The 15,047-nt window shown below is 41.8% G+C and overlaps 1 protein-coding gene across 9 annotated transcripts in view; it reads left to right on the top strand.

Moving 5' to 3' along the window:
- Positions 1–15,047, top strand: part of TCF20 (transcription factor 20) — a 181,490-nt gene that overhangs the window by 120,016 nt on the left and 46,427 nt on the right. For all 9 annotated transcript variants that reach the window (XR_006104026.1, XM_042467735.1, XM_042467734.1 and 6 more), the window contains one exon: positions 8,603–14,317. Coding sequence is in view for 8 of the 9 variants with exons in the window: in XM_042467735.1 (XP_042323669.1) it covers positions 8,639–14,317 (5,679 nt within the window). In the remaining variant the exon portion in view is untranslated. The remainder of the gene's footprint in view (positions 1–8,602; positions 14,318–15,047) is intronic.

Below are 15,047 nucleotides of genomic sequence, written 5' to 3'. Positions count from 1 at the left end.
AATTTCATTTATAAATTGCTTATTAAACATGTATTTTTGTTAAATATGCAAAGCATTGCACAACATCAAATCGATCAGTACCTCTTGTTTACCACGAGTAGAACTACAGCTGCTTGTGGCATTATGTTCCAGCTAATTATACCTCAGCAAATGAGTGAAGCTGGAGGATTACCTTCTTCATATCCTCATAAGGTGGGGAAGAATATATGGGAAAGTGTTTCTTTATGTATGCACAGGGCCCAGAATGTGCTTAAGACTTTAAATGCAATAAAAACCTTGCAGTGTCTTCAGAAAATATCTGGTCTTAGTGCAGAAGAGCAAATGCTGGATTGCAGAATTCTACCTGCTACAGCTTCTGAATCATAGACCGGTCCCGTTGGATTTGTGTTCCTGGGCTTGTGTTGTAAACTGGGATAATGTAAATTACAGTGTGGGGAGCCTATTCTATAGGTACTCATTGGAGGTTAAGGGGTATTTGTTCCAATACAGCTGAAGTTGCCACAAAATTAATAATTTTACTCAACCCTCCACCCATTTTAAAGAGGTTGAAAGCGTGAAACATCACAGCTTACTTTTTCCAAGTTAAAGAAACATCCTCCAAAGGCATCACAAGAGGCAACACCTGCTTATCCCAAGGAGACTTGGCTGGGGTAAGCTGGCTTGACATTCAGTGACAGTTCCTCTTCAGAGGGGCACACATACAGAGAGCAACTGATAAGAACTGTGTTCTTCTGCTTTGTCTTCTCCAGCAGGCTTCCCAGGTAGAGCAAGCACATCAGGGGAGACAAAGAGAGAGTGGGGGAGGCAGGCAGCACACCTGTAACTATGTCTTCTAGCAAGCATGGCAAGTGAAGAAAGACCTCAATTATTCCTCTCCACCCCTCAAGGACAGAATACCTTCCAGCCCCAACAAACTCCAAAGATTTGAGTTTCTTCCTCCCCTGTCTTGAACAGGGAAAGGAAACCCCTTCCTTCCAACAGTCCCAAGACCAATTGTTTTCACTTGCCACTTGCTGTTCTTGGTGCCATAGGCAGCTAAAAACAAACTAGTTCAGTCACCTTTTCTTACTGCTCAAAACTCTTTTAAACAGCCTTGTTCTGCCACCCCATTCTTTTGTCTCTCCCACCTTGCAGAACCGTATAGGAGTGCTCAGAAAGCTATGCATTGTGGATGAGATTTTCATTTATTTATTCCTGGAGAAACATTGCAAATTTCAAATGTAATTGGGGCAATGCAAATTATAATGTTAAAGTATAGTACCACCCAGAATGGACTGTCATCAAAATGGAAAGCAGTGAAGTAGCAATAGTGACAATATCCAGGGAGAGGATTTGGTGCTGTTTTGTCAAGACATTTGAAACAAGAGTCTTATTAGAAATATATGGCATATAGATGCCAGGTTTTCAATGTAAATCAAATCTTTCCCTCTACAGTAATTTAGATTTGCATGTTATATATGTAAAGGAATGTAAGTGGATTAACAAGATGATTAAATTTAACAATGGTAAGGAATAGAGTAGTTCTCTCCAAAAAACTCATAATAAACCCAGAACAAAATAAAGAAACCAAAATTGTGGAAAACATGCTTTTAGTTAAAAGAATATTAATTGTCCATACTGCTTTCTTCCCTTGTGCAGTATCTAATTCAGAGTTAATACAAAACAAGTACAGTTGGCCCTTTGTATCCATGGATTCAACCATCCATGGCGTGAAAATGTTTATATATATATATATATATATATATTCCCAAAACCAAATCTTGTTTTTGCCATTTTATATAAGGAACACCATTTTACTACTGTATATTTAATGAACATCCATGGATTTTGGTATCCACGGGTGGTCTGGAACCAAACCGCAGTGGATACTGAGGGCCCACTGTATCTTAGTAGTTTTGACACAAGATCTTGGTTTTGAAGTTATTCCAGACGTTTAGATTTCACACCTTAGAAGTCTTTCTCATTTATGCTTCCCTCCATCTTGTGTAATAATGGATTTTGTTTTGCTTACTGTTAGAGTTGTTCTTAATACCTGGCTTTTAAAGATAAATTACAATACAAATTACAATACAAAGGGCTGCAATTTTAGAAGTAAAAGGGATAGACATGACTTCTTGCTACTTGATCAAGAGGAGAATTGGTACACATCTTCATCTGGTAGATTAGTGTGGAAAATGTATGATCCCCAATTAGGTGAGAACAGATAGAGGCTTCCTTATCCGAAATGTTTGGGACCAGAAGTGTTTGGATTTTGAATTTTTTTAAAATTTTGGAATGTTGGCATATACAGAATGTGAGATGGGACCCAAGTTTAAACATGAAATTAATTAATGTTCCATATATACCTTATAGCCTGAACATAATTTTATTCACAATATTTTAAAATAATTTTGTACATGAAACAAAATTTGTGTATGAAACAAATTTTGCACACGAAACAAAATTGTATATGTTGGACCACCAGAAAGCAAAGATGTCACTATCCCAGTTACCCATGGAAAAAAAATTTGGATTCTGGAGTATTTCAGATTTTGGAATTCTGGATGAAGGAGATTCAACCTGTATATCTAATTTTTACATAATTAGCAACTACATCAATTTCGAAATAACAGTGAATCCCTGGAGCTTGTGAGGGGTAATTTTTGCTTTGTTTGCTGTTGCAATATTAAAGATACTAATACTGAGCTCTCTATTTTATGTCTCCTATTTTCTTTAAGATAAAGACATACATATACATACTCTATTCATAAATGAGCACAGAAATAAAGATTGCTGATGTGGTCTTAGTGCAGCATTCTCAGAATGAGGTACTATAGGTTTTTGGAAAAGTGACAGCCCAGACCTGCTTTACACATCACATTTTTAAAATGTGTACAGTGAGATGACACTATGCAAAGGCAACCCCTCCCCCCGAACAAATATTGCCAAGAAAACCCCCTGATCCTTAGAGATCTCCATAGAGATTAAGTGGTGCACAGCAACAGCAATATATGAACCAATAGAGAGAGACTAGAAAAATGTTAACATGATCCACTTACAGTTTCAACTCTCAGTTCTCCAAACTATGACTACCCCATAAACAATTGGTGAGAATTTTATGGTCCTCCAGATGTAGAGCTGCAACTTTCAGCAGCCCTTGCCAGCATAGCCAATAGTGAGGAATGCTAGGAGCTGTACACCTTAATAATTTGGAAGGTCACATAACTTCCACCCCTCCTGTGCATAATACACATGACTACAGTCGGCCCTTTTTATACACGGATTCTTTATACATGGATTCAAGCATACACAGTTTTAAAATGTTCAAAAAAGTATAAATTTCAAATACCAAACCTTGATTTTCCATTTTTTATAAGGGACACCATTTTGTTATGTCATATTTAATGAGACTTGAGCATACATGGATTTTGTTATACATTTGGGGATCTTGGAACCAAACCCCAGCATATAACAAGGGTCCAATGTATTCTATACTATGTTTTGCACAATCAGAATGGGTCGTAAACAGTTTATTCCTCATCACATGTTTTGTTTCAAATTCATGATCAGTCTCTCTACCAGTATAGGCAGGTGTTAGTGATACAGTCCGTCCTCGCCTTATGCGGGGGATCCATTCCGGATCCCGCCGTGTAAGGCGAATTCCGCCTATGCTCGAGCCCCGTTGGAAACAATGGGGCTTGTTCACGACGGCGCGGGGGCGCAACGGGGGCACGTGCCCATTCAATTGAATGGGACGCTCCACCCTGCGCGCCCCCCGTGGCTTGAGCACGTATGCTCAAGGCTGCGTATGGCGTGCCCGCGCTGTAATAGCAGTGGTAGTTTAGATTATCTGGTGGATAATTTGATCAGTTTACCTAGGCCTAATGCCATCACTACTGTTGGCCATACTTCCAACAATGTTACTACATGGAAGTAACACATTTATAACGCATGGCTAGGAAAACCAGGCTTAGATGATCGCAGGAAAGTTTGAATGTTGGGCTTACATGCCCACCTTCCTCCTCTGCATAAAGGAGGAGGAAAATGAAATATTTTGGTTTTGATTGAACCAGTTTCTTATATACATATTTGTGAGACTGCTTTATTGTAACTCCATTTAAATAGAGATCCAAATGTGGATTTATATTCTGGCACATTAATTAGAGGGCCACAGATCTCTGAGTTTGTACATAATGGGAAACTGATTTGGTAAAAAGAAAGTAGAAGCTTTCAGTCACCTTCCATGTGCAGAAGAGGGTGGTAGGAATGTGCGAGCCTAGAATTTGTTATGTCTTCTTCGTGATAATCAAAATCATGGTTTAGAAATTCAGGAGCAGGCAACCTAGGTCTTTGATATATTTCAGTTTGCTATTACTCTCTTGATCGCTTTTTTTTACTATACTCTATTAAAAAACATGTACAGGGCACCACTTAGTCTCCACCTCAGATGATCAGCCCCAATAAGCCTTTATGGGTTAGTTTTGCCATCTTATTTCCAGTTCTTTAGGTGAAATTAAAGGGTCAGGTGATTATTTATGTTCAGGTTTACACCTTTTGTACTGATAAAAGTTTGCAACAAAATATAATATGCATATAATAATATCAATATAAAAATTAAAATGGATTTTTTCCCACTAATTAAGATGAATAATTGAACTGAGCCATTCTAGAACACTTCAGAGGTAAATTAGGCCTGGCCTGTCAGATTTTGCAAGTGGAAGGCTTAGGTTTTCCTACCATACTTTTTTAAATAATAGAAAACATGTGGGAGTCAGTAGTTTGAACAAGGTCTGTGAAATGTTACTCAGCCATAAGACTCACTGTATTTGTAAGATACCAAGTCTTTTTCAGCCTGATCTGTCTGACAGGTTTGTTGTCAGAATGAAATGAAGAGGAAGAAACCATATCCACTGACTTGAGTCCCTTAGGAAAGCAGAAGCATGGCAAATAAATAATTACTCGTTGATAATGTTTCTGTTGATAACAATTTCTTGAATCAGACTCAGTTTTATCAAAGAACAATTTAGAAGTATCACTTCATCATACTGCAAAGCACCTGGTAATCGAACTGAGGAGAACAAATGTTTTATACCCCCATAGCAGCCTGAACACACTGGAATTTGTTGCATTTTATAAGAAGGATCAGATCTGATGAATACTTGAATGAGAGGCCACCCTAGTATACTAAGGCTTAGAAAGGCTACTGCCCAAGACCCTGAAAAACCATTGCCAGCACTGAACTAAATTAGCCGAAGGTGTAATTGAATGTGAGGCAGCTTCCTATATTTCTAAGTCTGTTGTAAGTAATAATTTGTTGGTTTGTTCAATAAAAACAATTTATGAACCAACTGTGTTGAATGACTAGTAATAAAATAAAATGAACATTTTTATCTGTTGGGTACTTGTTGATACTGCAAAGGACTGACTGGCTTTATTTAACATCAGAATGTTTATAAACCACATAGGTGTGTCTGCACTTAACCTGAAACCGAGTTAATATTAGATATTGTATATTTGTCTAATAGTGTAGTTTTTGTGACAAAGCAGGGATAGTAGGTTTGTGTAGGTCAAAGAATTGTTGCAAGGCTAGTGCTGCAGTAGTTAGCTATGGCAACTTCCCTGCGGCCCCTATCCAGCCTTTCAAGGGCACAAAAAGCTGCAAAAAGCGGCTCCTTTTTGCTCCCTTGAAAGGGCGCCATAGCTGTGTTGTTGCAGCTGTGCAGCACTCCTTCAGCGCTGCTTCTTATGGACTCGGCGCCGGAGGAGCATCATGACGCCGCACGCCATCATCTGGACACCATGCCCCAACTCCGCCCTCAGGCCGCTCTGAAGAGGGTCTGAGCCATATTTGGAGGAATATATATTTAATGCCATGACACAGAGTAGTCCTGTTGTTGTTGTTGTTGTTATTATTATGCTTTATTTATATAGCGCTGTACATACAAACAATAAAATAGATACGAGTAAACCTGCCCATGGTATACAATCTAAGAAATAGTAACATAATACATATAAATAATACATAACAATACAGTATAGGAAAGGGTTCAGTAAAACAAGCAACAAATTAAAAATGTCAAATAGCAAATAATGTTCTTGAGAGGAATGGCTAAAACTAATGGTACAGCTGAAAATTCATCTAGAAGTAAGAGAAATATGACAGTTTCTAGTACTGTATATTGCTTTGAGTATGCCACAGGTAAAAAGGATAATATTTTTCATAGTTTTAAGCAGAGTTTGGAAAAGGAACTTTTCTAAAATGTGGTTTTAAGCAGATTCAGATATAATTTTGAACATCACTTTCCCATTTTCACAGCAGTGGCCAAACCCTATTTCTGTCTTCATTTTGTGAGGTATGAACAATGTTCATTTTTTTCTTTACTACTACTAAATCTCCCCCCCCCCCCCACCTCCTTTCATTTGCATTTTTTGACATGAATGCTTTTCTTTTGGTTTGTGGTGCCATTTTTAAATCCCTCTCATTGAACTCCTTGAGCCATATTTTTGAATCATGTGGAACCTTCGCTTTTTGATGGCTGTAGCTGCTCTTCCAGGTACCATATCTCTTTATACATTTTCGATCTGCTGTAGGAGATGTTTTATTCCCAGGGGATCATCCCAGAGCAGAGTTGTAACATTTTTAAAGGCCTGAAACCAAAGTCTGTGGGTGATTATCTCCTCCTCGTAATTGGCAAGCATTGTCACTGGTGTACTGATTCTGTGAGAAACATTCATGTGATCAATTCTGACCTTTAAACATAGCCACACTGTGGGTGACTGTAGAAATGTTTCTTCTGTAACAGCACTGTATAGCTTATAGGACACCTAACTTGATTTTTTTATTAAAAGCAAACTTCAATCATTCACATAAATAGCTGATCACTTTATTTATTGTTGTTGTTTGCTTTCAAGTCATTTCCAACTCATGTCAATCCTAAAGCAAACATATGGCTTTTTCTTGGCAAGATTTGTTAAGAGGAGTTTTGCTTTTGCCTTCATCTGAGGCTCAGAAAGTGTGACTTGCCCAAGGTCACCCAGGGAGGTTCCATGAACAGGGATCTGAACCCTGGTCTCGAGAGTACATCACACTGGCTCTCAGCATTTTATGCTGTGTGACATAATTGACTGTTGGATAGGCAGTATTCCTTAGAGCTGCACCTCTAGTATATAATTCAGCTTTTCACACCCGTATGTTGCCATGGTGTTTGTGTACGTTGCCACTTGCTAAAGTTTGTTAAGGAGATAAATTAAGTGATCCAATTCCATTGTATATGTTGATAACTAATTGTAATTATAGAATCATAGAGTTGGAAGAGACTGCAAGGGCCATCCAGTCCAACCTCCTGCCATGCAGGAATTCTAAATCGAAGCATCCCTGACAGATGGCCATCCAGCCTCTGTTTGAAGACCTCTAAGGAAGGAGACTCCACTACACTCCAAGGGAGTGTGTTCCACTGTTGAACAGCCCTTACTGTCAGGAAGTTCCTCCTAATGTTGACCTGGAATCTCTTTTCCTGTAGCTTGCATCCATTGCTCTGGGTCCTAGTCTCTGGAGCAGCAGAAAACAAGCTAGCTCCCTCCTCAATATGACATCCCTTCAGGTATTTAAACATGACTATCATATCACCTCTTAACCTTCTCTTCTCCAGGCTAAACATCCCCAGCTCCCTAAGTCGTTCTCATAGGACATGGCTTCCAGACCCTTCACCATTTTGGTTGCTCCAGTTTCTCCACATCCTTTTTAAAGTCTGAAGTCACTTCATGGATTCATAGAAATCTTGATTTTTTTTGTTGTTGTATTTTTCCCTCCTTGCTATAAATATTAAGTATAAGTCTGCATCTGACTGGTTGAAAAAATGTGCTGCATTTTAAAAATATTTGCAATTTCACCGCTTCAAGACTACTTCCTTTTTGGATGCTGTTGTGAACACTGTTGCACTGTTTTGTTTTTTGAGAATGGGTGGTTCTAATGGCTGTTTGGGCAATTCCTGTGTGGAATATGGGAAAGGCAAATATAAGGTGATTCAAAAAGAATTGTGCAAAAGTAAAGCTGTTCTTACTTGAATCACCCTGTTTACTATAAAGAGCAGAAACATTAGCAGAAAACTTTACTCTCAGATTGCTAAGGCAGAAAAAAATAGTATTATTATTATTATTATTATTAACCTTTATTTATAAAGCGCTGTAAGTTTACACAGCGCTGTACATAATTTTTTTTTTTAGTCAGACGGTTCCCTGCCCTCAGGCTTACAATCTAAAAGACACGACACAAAAGGAGAAGGGAGTGCTGGTGGGGAATAGGATCAGGTCCAGCAGATCTTTTCCACCTCCGAGGCCTGGACCAAGGCAGATGGACTGGAGGAAGGGCTTGGCTTCTTGATGGATGGTTAGAAGGAGGCTTCCTGGGTCAGAGAGGGGCTCACCTCTGGGAATGCTTCTCTAAACAATATAGTCTTTAATAGTAGCCCAAGTGAATGACAAAATGGGTAATTAAGAGGATGTTATGATTTGAAATTTTAGCTAACAGAGACTAACCTCATTATATATGTGTGTGTATGTGTATGTGTGTATCCCATGGTATCTGACTGGTATACCTGAATATTTTTTCTCTCTCTTTTTCTAGGTGGGCTGTTGAGCTGTCATTCTGCAGCTAAACAGCATGCAGTCCTTTCGGGAGCAAAGCAGTTACCACGGAAACCAGCAGAACTACGCGCAGGAAGTGCATGGTGCATCCCGGCTAGAAGAATTTAGCACCCGCCAGCAGGCTCAGATGTTCCAGAGCTTTGGAGGAGGTGGAGGAAGCAGTAGCAGTGGGCGACGTGGAGCAACAGGAAGCTCTGCCTCAATGGCTGGTGAGAATTCTGGACATCAGAGCTATCAAGGTTTCAGAAAAGAAGCAGGAGATTTCTATTATATGGCCTCTGGTAAGGATCCTGTAACAGCCGGAGGACAGCAGCTCCCTCAGCGTAGGCCTTCTGGACCAGTGCAGAGCTACGGGCCACCACAAGGGAGCAGCTTCGGGAATCAGTATGGGAGTGAGGGTCATGTGAACCAGTTTCAAACACAACACTCATCCCTTAGTGGCGTAACTCACTATCAGCAGGATTATACTGGCCCTTTCTCCCCTGGTAGTACTCAGTACCAACAGCAGACTTCTAGCCAGCAGCAGCAACAAGTGCAACAGATGAGGCAGCAGCTCTACCAGTCTCATCAGCCTTTGTCGCAGGCCTCCAACCAGTCTGCCTCTAACACATCTCATTTGCAACCAATGCAGCGTTCCTCAACTCTGCCTTCATCTGCTTCTGGCTATCAGCTACGTGTGGGTCAGTATAGCCAGCACTACCAGCCTCCAGCCTCTTCATCAACATCATTTCCTTCTCCTCAGCGTTTTGGCCAATCTGGACAGAACTATGATGGTAGTTACAATGTGAATACTGGTTCACAGTATGAGGGACATGCTGTGAGTTCAAGTGCACAAGGTTATGGGACTCAATCAAATTACAGCTTTCAGGCACAGCCAATGAAGAATTTTGAGCAGTCAAAGTTGGCCCAAGCGGGTCAACAGGCACAAGGACAGGCACAACAATCTCAGCAGCAGCAGCCGCCACCACCACAGCAGCAGCAGCCTCAGCAGCAGCCGTCACAGCCTCCCTCACAGCATGTAATGCAGTACTCAAATACTGCAACAAAGCTAACTCTGCAAAGTCAAGTGGGGCAGTATAATCAAGCTGAGGTTCCTGTAAGATCACCCATGCAGTTCCATCAGAATTTCAGTCCTATATCTAACCCCTCACCAGCTGCCTCTGTGGTTCAGTCTCCTAGCTGCAGCTCTACACCATCTCCTCTCATGCCAAGTGGTGAGACTCTCCAATGTGGACAAAGCAACATACCTGTAGCCTCTAGAAACCGCATCTTACAGATGATGCCTCAGCTTAGTCCAACAACATCCATGATGCCAAGCCCCAGTGGTCAGAGTGGAGGTTTCAAAGGATTTGGGCTTGAAGGATTGCAAGAAAAGAGGCTTACAGATCCAGGACTAAGCAGTCTAAGTGCCCTAAGTAGTCAAGTGGCTAATCTTCCCAATACGGTCCAGCACATGTTACTCTCAGATGCTTTGGCTCCTCAAAAGAAAAGCTCCAAAAGGTCTTCATCATCCAAAAAGGCTGATAGCTGCACAAATTCAGAAGGTTCCTCACAGGCTGAAGAACAACTTAAGTCTCCTCTAGCAGAGTCCATTGATGGTGGCTGCTCCAGTAGCTCTGAGGATCAAGCTGAGAGGGTGAGACAATTGAGTGGTCAGAGCACCAGTTCAGACACCACCTACAAGGGGGGTAATTTAGAGAGATCTCACTCATCACCAGCACAGGCATCTCAAAATGAGCCCCCAAAACTGAGCACCAGCCCTGCAGATGAGGAAGAAGTAGTGTCTCCTCCTGAAGAGAAGGAGGCCTTAGTTGCTATGGAAACTCCTCCAAAGGTAAATGAAAAGTCAGTTGGTGTGATAGTCTCCCGAGAAGCTATGACAGGAAGAATAGAAAAGCCAAGTGGGCAAGATAAACCCCAACAAGATGATGCTTCTGCTGGTACTCAAGCACCACCGTCTACCAGTGTGATGAAGGAGACCACTCTTACAGGATCACAGCAAGAGTCTCAAGGAGGAAGTAAAGGAAATAAAAGTGGGGACAACAATACTAATCATAATGGAGATGGAAATAGCCAGATGGCACATGCTGTCATTGGCTGTAACTTTCCTGGCAGAACAGAGCCTTCCAAATCACCTGGCAGTCTGAGATATAGCTACAAAGACAATATAGGAGTTAGTGTGCAGAGAAATGCTGGCAACTTCCCACAGTACCCTTCCAGTCAGGATAAAGGGGATTTTCCAGTACACAGTGAACGAAAGGGCAGAAATGAGAAATTTCCTAGTCTGTTGCAGGAAGTCTTGCAAGGCTATCATCATCACCCTGACAGAAGATACTCTAGAAATGCACAAGATCATCATGGAATGGCTGCAAATGTGGAAAGTGCTATGAGACCTAATGTCCTGATCAGTCAAGCCAATGAATTAAGTAACAGAGGTCTTTTAAACAAAAGTATAGGATCTCTTTTGGAAAATCCACACTGGGGCCACTGGGATAGAAAGTCAAGTGGCACAGCTCCTGAGATGAAACAGATAAATCTGGCTGACTATCCCATGCCTAGAAAGTTTGAGATAGAATCCCAGTCTTCAGCTCATGAAGGAGGAGGACTTTCTGAAAGGAGATCAGTTATTTGTGATATATCACCTTTGAGGCAGATTGCTAGAGATCCAGGGCTTCATTCTGTAGGACATATGAGCACTGATGGCAGAACTGGAAGGAGTGATCGTCTAACTCCTGGTTTAGGACAGTCGGTCATCCTCCCTGGTGGTCTGGTTGCCATGGAAACAAAACTGAAGTCTCACAGTGGCCAGATCAAAGAAGAGGATTTTGAACAGTCTAAGTCCTCTGCCAGCATCAATAACAAAAAATCAGGAGACCATTGTCATCTTGCCAGTTTTAAGCATGAGTCTTACCGAGGGAATCCTAGTCCTGGAGCTGCAGTACTTGATTCTGCTGACTACATGCTACAGCAGGATAGCCGATCAGTGCAGCTGAGACGAGGACCTGGCAGAATGGGAAATAGCCGTGAGGGAATGAGAGGTAAATCCCCCTCTCAGTTTCATGATTTGGCAGAAAAACTGAAGATGTCTCCTGGCAGAAGCAGAGGTCCCGGGACAGATCTTCATCATATGAATCCGCACATGGTGCTTTCTGACAGGGTCAACCGGGGGTCCTTGCACTCTCCTTTTCCATCAAATTCTGAAAGCTCCTCTTTGGCTTCAGTGTATCACACTAATACTCGATCTCATGCTTATGGTGATCCTAACCAGGGTTTGAATTCCCAGTACCACTACAAAAGGCAGCTATATCAACAACAGCAGGAAGAATATAAAGATTGGAACAGCAGTTCTGCCCAGGGGGTGATAGCGGCAGCTCAACATAGGCAGGAGGCAGCTAAAAAGAGCCCAAGGCAGCAGCAGTTCATGGACAAAGTAAGGAGTCCTTTGAAAAATGACAAGGATGGAATGATGTATCTTCATTCTGGTTCTTACCATGATATTGGAAGCCAAGAAGCCACCCGTTGCTTGCTGGGGAATGATAGTGCTCTTCAGAATAAGTGCAGTGAAATTAAGCAGAAGATTCAGCAACATGAATCAGGCTGGGATCTTTCCCGGCAAATGGCTCCTGGGAAGAACAGTGGGTCTCTAGGGGCAGCCAGTCAGAAGAGATTTGGTCCTCAAGACAGTGATCCACACAGGCGTGATGATGCTGGAGATGTACTTAAATCTGGCAATACTCTGGTAAGGATCCCAGGTCAAGAAGATCACTCGCCTCAGAATCCTTTAATCATGAGAAGGAGGGTCCGTTCTTTCATTTCTCCTATTCCCAGCAAGAGACAGTTGCAGGAAATGAAGAACAGTGTCACCGAAGACAAGACACGCCTGCTTGCTGCATCAAAAGAAGGAGCTGATAAAACCCTCAACTCTTATACCCGCTGTTCACCAAGCCAAGATGTTGGCAAGTCACTCTCTAAAGGAGAATCTTCTAGAAACCTTCCAAGTCCTGACAGTAGAAACTGTTCTGCTGTTTCTCTTACAAGTCCAGCTAAAACAAAAATTCTGCCTCCACGGAAAGGCCGTGGCCTAAAATTGGAAGCAATTGTTCAGAAAATCACATCTCCCAATGTTAGGAGAAGTACTTCATCAAACTGTGCTGAAGCTGGTGCAGATGCTGTCACTCTTGATGACATTTTGTCCCTGAAAAGAGCTCCACCAGAGGGTGGGGACGCGGCTAATCATGGGGTGGAAGCAGAAAGTATAAAAGAAGAGATTGTATTAGATCAAGAAGGCCAAGAGCTGACCAGTGAAATCTCTCTAACAATATCATCTGAAGAATGGCATGGGGAGGGAGACGAGGTAGTAAAAAAGGAGACAACTGAGCTTTCCAATGTTGGCAAGGAGGGCTCAGTGCCCTCTGTGATTCCAGCATCTTCACAGAAATCTGTTGGTCAAGGAAGAACAGATGGATCTTTAGCTGGAACAGGATCTTTAGGCTTTTCTGAAACAAAAACTGTCTCCCCATCTAACATCTTGACTCCTGAAGCAAATGCAAAAGCTGAGGAAAAAGATGGAAATGTAGTTATTGTGACACCTAAGCCAGAACCCTTTCCTCCAAAGGGATATTTTCCTTCTGGTAAAAAGAAGGGAAGGCCTATTGGTAGTGTGAATAAACAGAAGAAGCAGCAGCAGCCGCTGCCACCACCACCACCTCCACCACTTCCAACAGTACCAGAAGCATTACAGCCACCAGAGGAAGCAGTAGGGGGAGAACCTAAGCCTAAGAGACAACGAAGAGAAAGGAGGAAAACTACAGCCCAGCCACGAAAGAGGAAAGCAAGACGAGCTGCTCCAATTGTGGAGCCTCAGGAGCCAGAAATCAAACTGAAGTATGCCACCCAATCCCTTGATAAAACTGATACCAAGAATAAATCTTTTTTCCCTTATATTCATGTAGTAAACAAATGTGAGATAGGTGCTGTGTGCACAATAATTAATGCAGAGGAAGAGGAGCAGAATAAGCTGGTGAGAGGCCGGAAAGGGCAGAGGTCATCAACGCCTCCTCCCAGCAATGCTGAGAGCAAAGTACTGCCTACTTCATCTTTCATGCTACAGGGTCCTGTAGTAACAGAATCTTCTGTCATGGGCCACTTGGTTTGCTGCCTGTGTGGCAAGTGGGCCAGTTATCGTAACATGGGTGACCTCTTCGGACCTTTCTATCCACAAGATTATGTGGCTACGCTGCCCAAGAATCCTCCCCCTAAGAGGGCCACAGAAATGCAAAATAAAGTCAAGGTACGGCATAAAAGTGCTTCTAATGGTTCCAAGACTGATACAGAGGAGGAGGAAGAGCAGCAGCAGCAAAAGGAGCAGAGAAGCCTGGCTGCCCACCCTCGCTTTAAGAGACGCCACCGCTCTGAGGACTGCACTGGAGCTTCTCGGTCACTTTCAAGAGGAGCTGCTTGTAAAAAGGCAACCACTGAGGGTGGCAGTATGGGTGAGAAAACTCCTTTAGACTCTAAACCCCCCATTCCCACTTCTGAAGGTGTCCCAGAGTTGGAATTACAAATTCCTGAACTACCTCTTGACAGTAATGAATTTTGGGTCCACGAGGGCTGTATTCTCTGGGCCAATGGGATTTACCTGGTCTGTGGCAGGCTCTATGGGCTTCAGGAAGCTGTGGAAATAGCTAAAGAAATGGTGAGTACCACAGAGCAATCATGCTGTAATGTTTCATTTATAGCAAGTTTCATGGCGTTTCCTGTGTTTTGCTTTTACTCCCTCTGCTGTCCCTTCACCATATTTGTGCTCTTGTAATTGCTTGGATTAGTCATTCTCTATAGATGCTGAAAACCAGCTGAGAGGAAATCCCAGTTTATTTTACTTTTAGAATGATTTTGAACTGAGATTTATGTTGGCTTCTCTTAGGTATACTGGTGACAAATTAAAACAAATACTGTCAACAGCTTTCAATCAAGAGTCAACTAAAAATAAGGAATGGTTTGCTGTCACATAAGATGAATTTGAGCAACCCAGAGCTGTGCCCCATCTGCCTTTAACACACAGGCACACACTACATTTCAGACCCCAAAGAACTTTCTTCTGTTACAGTATTTTTTTAAATACGAAAAATGCTTACTTCATTAATTTGTAACTAGTACAGGAAGTGGAACTACAGACGTCCCTATCACTTAGGTGGTGAATTAACTTACTTGAATTAACTTCTATTTTAAATTGCTGGCTGTGGATAATCTCCACCTTAAAAAAAGTTGAAGTTAATTTTATGTGTCTTGTATATATATCTGTATATGCTGTCTTTTGTACTCCATAAGAGGGTTTTTATTTGCTACATCTCTCATTATTTTCAGATAGCACCCAAAAGTCATCTGAACAATAGAGAATGAAGAATTTCAGAAATCATAAAAGGAGC

The sequence above is a fragment of the Sceloporus undulatus genome, chromosome 5, assembly GCF_019175285.1.
Source record: "Sceloporus undulatus isolate JIND9_A2432 ecotype Alabama chromosome 5, SceUnd_v1.1, whole genome shotgun sequence".
In the NCBI taxonomy this organism is placed as follows: Eukaryota; Metazoa; Chordata; class Lepidosauria; order Squamata; family Phrynosomatidae; genus Sceloporus; species Sceloporus undulatus.
This window is presented reverse-complemented; position numbering and strand designations above follow the sequence as displayed.